The sequence below is a fragment of the Hipposideros armiger genome, unplaced genomic scaffold, assembly GCF_001890085.2.
Source record: "Hipposideros armiger isolate ML-2016 unplaced genomic scaffold, ASM189008v1 scaffold_621, whole genome shotgun sequence".
Taxonomy (NCBI): domain Eukaryota; kingdom Metazoa; phylum Chordata; class Mammalia; order Chiroptera; family Hipposideridae; genus Hipposideros; species Hipposideros armiger.
Genome location: NW_017731971.1, coordinates 598,552 through 606,051, shown reverse-complemented (window position 1 = coordinate 606,051; position 7,500 = coordinate 598,552). Strand labels below are relative to the sequence as shown.

General features: G+C 52.9%; 1 protein-coding gene across 1 annotated transcript in view; it reads left to right on the top strand.

Moving 5' to 3' along the window:
* Positions 1–1,455: 1,455 nt before the first annotated feature.
* Positions 1,456–7,500, top strand: part of LOC109372252 (uncharacterized) — a 7,711-nt gene continuing 1,666 nt past the window's right edge. The window contains exons 1-4 of the mRNA XM_019625258.1: positions 1,456–1,469; positions 5,500–5,602; positions 6,101–6,422; positions 6,761–6,971. Coding sequence (XP_019480803.1) covers positions 1,456–1,469; positions 5,500–5,602; positions 6,101–6,422; positions 6,761–6,971 — 650 coding nt within the window. The remainder of the gene's footprint in view (positions 1,470–5,499; positions 5,603–6,100; positions 6,423–6,760; positions 6,972–7,500) is intronic.

The window sequence follows — 7,500 nt, the reverse complement described above, 5'->3', positions numbered from 1 at the left end:
GGTCCTGTGTTTCTAAAGAGCATGGGAAGATAACAGGTTAAGGACTCCCTCCCAGGCGTGGTGGTTTATCTAGGGATTGTGGGTGACACGCAGTCCTAACCAAGAGGCATATTTATAGTCACAGATTTGGAGCGTGAAGCCCCTTTGCTCAGACCTCAGAGCACAACGCAGGTGACGAAATGCCCAGTCTGCAGGGGCACAGCAGGTATTTTAGGTCAGGGACCTTTCAGTGCCTGGCAGTCACACCCCAGCGGCATTCACTTATCTACAAGGAGGCAAGCGGCAGGAAGGTGGCACTGAAGACAGCAGAGTGGGAAGGGAGCCTGGGAGGATGGAAACCGTCTGCCTGCCTTTGACATTTGTAACTGCGGTGAACTGAAGGTCAGAAATAGTCCACTCCATTAAGAAGTGGCTGCAGACCAAAGAGCTCACAAGATTTTCTACAGCTATCACCTCCCCTGACTCGGGGGGCTGAAAATATTGTATAAAGACAAGAATTTCCTATGTCTCAGCAACGTGTGAAGTGCAAGTGCAAGAGAAAAATCTATGGACAGAAGAATAAAAAGAAGTTTCTTAAAAGATTACGTAATAAGTACATGGCCACCCCAAAGTATCTCTAGGGATAGGACAGCTAAAGGACAAAGAGTGGGGACAGGCTGAATATTCATCTGACTTTGAGTTTGACATAGTGATTTAATAATAATGATAATAATAATAACAACAACAATATAGTTAGCATGTATATAGCACTTTGTGTACAGTCCTCATCATAGCAGATTCGGAAGACAAAAACACACAAAGAAAAATTCAGTAATTTGCCCCAAATCTCACTATTAGAAGCTATTATCTCTATATGTTGTGTGTAAGTGAAATTTGTGAGAAATTTTGCTGAGTTCGCTTAATAATTTTTTTTTTCTGGTAGTAGACTAAGGAAGTTTTATTTGCGTGGAATTAATTAACATTTTAAACTAATGTTTCCTGTGAGACATTGTCCCTGTTCCAAGATCACATGGACACTACTACCGGTGGGTACAGGTGGGGCCAGAAACTAATGTGAAACTATCTGTCTTTTGGTTTGTGGTCATAGCAACCATTTCCAGAAAGCCTGCTGTTTGCCTTTCTGCCTCTCGGAATCACGGTTTGCTCAGCTCCTTTGTTCCAGAAGAGCCACTCTATCCCCAGTGGCTACACACCAGGCTGGCCTCCAGCCACTGATTCCCGGTATTCTGTCAGGTTATTTCACACTGTTGTCTTTCACTGATGCCATTCTTCTGACCATTTGGCTTGGCCTTGACCTGGTTATCTCACCCTGCAGTGGTTATGACAACAGGCTGTTGTGACCTCCTCTCTACAAGGAAGCTGGAGGGTGGAGACCATGCGGCCATGCTCACCTTTGTATCCACCACCTTGCCCTGCACGTAGTAGGCGTTTAACAAATGCTTGGGGGATGAGCCCATGAACGAGAAACGGTGAGTACTGCCTCAGCTCTGGCCACGTTCCAGCGCTTTCTGGTTGCTGTCTCGCCCCATGGCTGAGTTGGCTCTAGGGTGATGACATGATAAAGAAACAGGATGTGACCCGTCTGGTAAGAGGAGGACCAAGACGGGGATGGGACGTTCTGGTCTCCTAGTCACTGCTCTGGAGATGTTAAATTTGGTCAGAAACGCCCCAAGCCAGAAATCTTCTTGATTTGATCTCCATATTTCAGCCTACCAGTGCTTCTCAGGCAGGTCTCGGCATCCTTGGTGACAGACTTTGCTTTGGTGCCACCCTCGGCCATGTGTCTGCCCAACAGCATTCTGAAAACAGGAAGTGCTCATGTTTATGGAATTGAATGAATTGATCCGGCATAACCGTAGCAGCCAGTAAGTCTGCAAAATCGTCAGTACTTTGACAACTGTGATAAGTGGCTTGAATCCATGTACACATCTTCTTACGTATGTGTTTGGGCAACATGGCCGTAAGCTGGAGCTTAGGTAAGCTGGGTTAGGCCTCCAGAGTGTGTGAGCATATTCATTGTCTGCTAATTTGGGAAGCTTTCTCAGATCTTCCTTTGTTATAGTCTTGACATAACTGATTTACAGATTTAATAAAAGGGTACCTATCACTGGGGATGGGGAACAATTAGCCAGGACCCGTCCCTCTGACATAAGCCTCCATGCGGCCCCGTCCTTAAGATCTTAGAGGGTAGCAACAGGACCCAGCTTATCTACTTCATAGGCTGTGGTCAAAACCAAAATAAAAACGATAGCGGCATTCGAAAGCTATGGAGTCTTTATAGAAAAGTAAGCTAGCATCATGACTAACAACACTGCTCACATTTATTTTTGGTTGATGTGCCACATAGATCAAGATTGCATTGTGTTCCCTCAGAGCCCAGCAAGCCTCCTCCAGGAGGGGCCAGGGACAGACAGCACACGCCAAAGCGTTCTCACAGCAGGATTACAACAGGGGCCCCGCCTCCGTGCCAGAGATTGGGGGGGAAACAGTATCGCTATTTGGGCAGAATGGGGCTGCCTTGCTAAGAAGTCTGGTGGCAGACATGCCACCAGGACCCAGTTCTGTGAGGTCGCCCTCCTTGGCAGGCTCCTCATGGGGTTCCTGGACCAGAATGTGAGGTGCTGTGGGCTGGCACAGCAGCCTCAGCAGCTGCTGAGGGCAAAGATGCTCTGGGAAGACGGGCCAGGTCACAGAAAGAAGAGCAGCCACTGCCCAGAGGTGGCGGGGACGAGGCCTGAGGACTCCACACTGAGAAAACAGAGCAGCCATTGTTTCTTCCTGGAGTCTGCAACTGCACGTAATGCACTGGCCACCCCGAGAGCTGTGACCAAATCCGAGATCAGCTGCAGATGTGAATAAAGAGCAGGACATAGTGCATTTTGTCCCCAGCAAGGAAGGTGACAGAAGCCCATCTTCCCTCCCCAAAGAGACTCCTATGAGAGAATCAAGGTCCGTGTGATAACGGGCAATTTCCAACCTCTCGCCTAATTCCGGAAGTAAATGAAGGGCTTTTCTGCACAGAGCAGAGGTGTACAGAGAGGCAGTTTCAGAGGGGACGTGGGCCCTCTCCGTGGCTGGAGGAAGGCGACGCCCTCAGGCAGAGGGCTCCATGGGCCAGAACCTGAGCAAGTTACCTCTACCACCTGAGCGTCAAGAAATGGCTTCTTTCTCCAGTGGGGTGTCCCTGGAGACAGGGGACTGTAACCTCAGGACTGCCCTCAGGACTCCTCATAGCGGTCTTGCTCTTGTGCCTAGAAAAAGCCAGTTTCTGGGCACTTTTTAGAGAAAGCCTGTTTGGTGTCAAACTAATCTCAACAGAGTGTGCCGAAGGCCTAAGAAAGGCAGACATAAAAGGGTAGGAATTAGGGTACAAAACTCAAAACTGTGGCCAGAGAGGCGGGCAGAGCCGCTGAAGGAGGGCAGGAATTTCATACATACCAAAGACTTGAAGTCAGAAACAGAAGAGTCAGGGCATGTTGCGAAGGTACCGCTGGAGCAGCAGGGCAGTGCGGGCTTGCCCCTCGGACCAGAGGCCCAGGCTCACCTCAGAGACCTCTAGGGCCCTGAGTGGATAAAAAAGGGGCTACGGGTGCCGGGAAGGGTCTCCCTTCTTTGCTCCTGGAAGCTTCAGGACCTGGTCTTGGCTCTTAGCTTGGCGTTCAAAGCCTTCCTGGCCTTTCCAGCCTCACCCGCTCCAAAACAGGCCGAGCCCCCCAGCTATGCGCCTTCTGGCCTGGAGTGCCTCCCACCCCTTGCACTTGAACATCCATCCTCCAAGGCCCAGCTCAGTCTGTCTCTGAGTGAGCCCCGGGCCTGCCAGGACCACTTCTTTCCATCAGCCCGAACCCCTGGCCGCGGCAGCTGTGGAGCCTCTCTTAGGTGTGCCTGCCAGTTGCCTGAGGGATTATTAAAATACAGGTAGCTGGGCCCCAATCTGGGTGATCTTGTCCCTGAGCTTCACAGGGGTCCTGTGTGCACCTTGGTGGGAGGCCCCCTGGTCCACACCCTCCTTGGGAGTTTTGCCTGTGAACTAGATACTAGTTTGGGGCATGGAATGCAAGTATGCAGGGACCACACTTCAATTTATTTCTCAGCAGCAGTCGGGTTTCTGTTTCAAGCGCCCCTTGCCGGGAGCGATGGGAACTTGTCAGTTTCGGGGATCCCCTCCTCACCTGCGGGCACACTCAGGCTGTGTAAGGTGATGACACAGGTGTTAATTCCTGGAGGGAGATGCAGACAAAGTTCCTCGAGCAAAGGCCAGTAGGAACTCTTGCTCTGACCTTGAAGGAACAAGGCCTCCCGGAGGTGGGAAGCGGCCGCGGCCATGGCAAGACAAAAATCCCAGTGGAAGGGTCATGAAGGGTTCACTCAATCTATTTAAAGCTGAAGTCTTCTCCTCAAACCTGCTTCCTCTCCTGACTTCTCACCTCCTCTTGTTGGGACTGTTCTTCAAAGTCCTAGAGTCACCTTTCCTCCTTTCTCCCCTTATTTCAGAAGAGTACTGAGTTGCCCAGCCCCTTCCTTTTACTGGTGAAGAGATGGTGGCAATTCCTGGCAAACCCAGAATTAGATCCCAAATCATGTCATAGACATGAAGTTCAGTCCTCTTGGCCCAAAGATGTCCTGTCCTTCACATAGTCAAGTGTCCTCATGCATTCTGTGGGCGCCTGGCTAAGCTCTCCTTCCCTCCTGCGTGGGTCACAGTGACACCAATCAATACAAATGTGTGACACTTTGCTCATGGCACCCATGGAATGCCTGCTGTCCTTCCCATCCCTCCTTCCATCCTACTCATCCTTCAAGGTCAGCTCAAATGCCACCTCTTCCACGAAGCGTAAAGGGCCAGCCATGAGCTCACCCCTGCAGCTGCATTCAGCACAGTCATCCACAGGGCTCCTGGGAAGTTCGGCTGCGTCGTCATGCTACGAAGTTTCAGTAACTTGATTATAAATTCCTAAGAGCAGAGCCTCGCCTTGCACAGTCACGGTTTGTGTAGCGGATGCCAACAGGGCAGACATCAGCAAAATGCTTAGAAACATCTGAGCCGTTGGCCCAAGTGAACTGGGGACAGAAACTGAGAAGGAAATACTTAATTTATGGGGTAATTTATGGGGTGAGCTCCCAGAGTGGCTAGAGGAGAGAGCAAGACCCAGAGGATCAGCCCAGCAGGCACTTCATTCCAGAGCAAGGGGACAGACTGTGCACACAGAGGACATGGCAGGCTGGAGGCTTGTGGAGACGCTGCAGGTGAGGCGGGAGGTAACCACAGGCTCAGGGTGGTCCGCCCACAGGTGCACAGACGCACCTGGACTCTGGCTGTCATCCCTGGCCCAGAGGGGTTTCTGGGGCTCTAAGGTGACCACGGCTCTCGCTGGGGCTGAGAAGTGTGTTGGTCCCTGCTCAGTGGCCTCACGTTCAGTCCGGGACTATGGCCCCCCAGCTTCCCTAGATGGCTCTGGTTGCCGCTCCATCTGACTTCCCTTCATGTCCTGTTCCCAGAGAGGCCCAACCAGTCCCTCAGTTCTGCGGGCTCCGGCGCTGGGAATCGCGGCGGCGGGCTTCCGCCTTGGGCATCCGGGAGCTCACTGTTCTCCAGTGTCTGGTACAACATGGGTGCTCAATTACATTGTTTAACGAAAGAATTGTCATTTTGGGGTCAGCTCCCTGAGGACGTTCAGTCCCCTGTGACGGAGAAGGGCCTGCTGCCACAGGACGGGTGGCCAGACCCAGGCATTGACTGTTCGGTGCGTGTGAGTAGGGGTGAGTATGCCCAGTCCCGCCGGCCGTTCTCTCATTTGACATCTTGTCCTCATCTCTGTGACTGGGTAACACCAACAGGTAGAGGGTAAGAGGATGTCACAGCCCTGAACTCCTGAGCGAGCACGAAGCCTCATGGTCTCCAAGGGCGGTTTAGAGTCATCATATCATTTGATGTGCCCCCAGAGCCCTGTAAAGTGGGGGTGGCCTGGTAGACCCCACTTTCATTTACCAGATGAGAACGACGAGGCAGGAAATGCCAAGCTTTGGAAGCAGAACTCAAGCCAGAACCCAGGCCATCCTGACCCGGGGCCTGGTACCTTCCGGAGGATGCTGGGGCTAGGAGAAGCATTGGCCAGCTCAGCCAAGCTTTTCAGGGGCCAGCATCTCAGCAGGAGGAGCTCACGCCTTCATCCAAGGTGACAGCAGCCTTTCTTTGAGCTGGGAGGGCTGGAAAGGTGCAGCTGCCCCCTTAGTTTACAGAGGAACCCATCGGGAGGTCGTGAGTTGCCCAGGTCCACAGTGTCCGACTGCCGAGCAGAGCTGTCCCCCAACTCCAGGTCGCAGATGCACCGCCCTGCGCTCGGATCCCAGCCTGCGGACCAGTCAGGACCTGCGCTTTTGTTCTCTGGATCCCATCTGGGGAGAGGCTGTGGGGCCCTTCTGTGAGTCACTTTGTTTTTATTGATAAGCAGCTATGGGCCGTGTTCCCAGGCTACCTGGGGTCACAGTCCAGCTCGCTGGCCAACCAGCCGTGTGAAAGGGGGATGTCACCATGCCACCGCCTTGGGGTTCTGTGGGGTTTAAATGAGATGATACACAGCGTTAACGGAACAGTGCCGGGCCTATTGTGAGTCCCCACAAATATTGCCCGGTATTATTATTTGATGGGCAGAAGACGGGCGGTATAATTCCACTTGGCTATGCAGGTATGAGAACCTGTGCTGACACCCCGGAGATGGCCCCAGGAGGAAGCTGTTGAAAGGTCTGAATTGTTCCACAGCAGGACAGCAGCTCTGTGGTTTAATTGACCTGCACAGAGACACCCTGGAACCTTCCGAGTGTGAACCAGGAGGCCCTGGCCTGCTCTGCACCCTGCCAGGGACCTGTCATCCACAGCTGACTCCACTCCCTGACTCGTGGCCTGAGATTACTGGGGATCTGAACACCCCAGGGAAGTGGGTCCCTGCCCACTGGCTGATCGCTGACAACAGGTGGGTCCTGAGGGCCAGGCCTTCATAAAAGCAGCTGAGAGAGTCGTTCAAATCTGAGCCAAGAGCTCCTAGTGGGGTTGGCAGGGTGCTGTGCTGAGGAGGCCCAGGCTTCTCTTCGGGAAGGTGAGGGCTCAGGAGAGCCTGGGAGACGGACAGAGGACAGTGGCTTCAGTGACCTGAGCAAAGGGCGTCTCCAGGGGGTCTGTTCCGGTCACTCTCCCAGAGCAGAGTACTAGGTGCTCGCTGGGCAGCCCAGCCTTCTGTGGGCTCAGGGCTAGGGGTGGCCCCCCTGCCTACACCAGCCTCTCTGGGATGAGTGAGGCCTGTGAGCGCAGGCTAGTGGTGAGGTGGGTCAAGTTACGGCCAGACCATCGGGCTCGTCACTGCCCCGGCCTGGCCACACCAAGACTTTTGCACCTGCCTCCCCACCCTCCCTGTTCTTCTCCAGCTTCAGTCTTTTACAATGAAGTGGATTTTTAAAAATAGGTAAAGCACGTGGCACTCAGAGAAAAGTGTCTCCCTCCTCCCT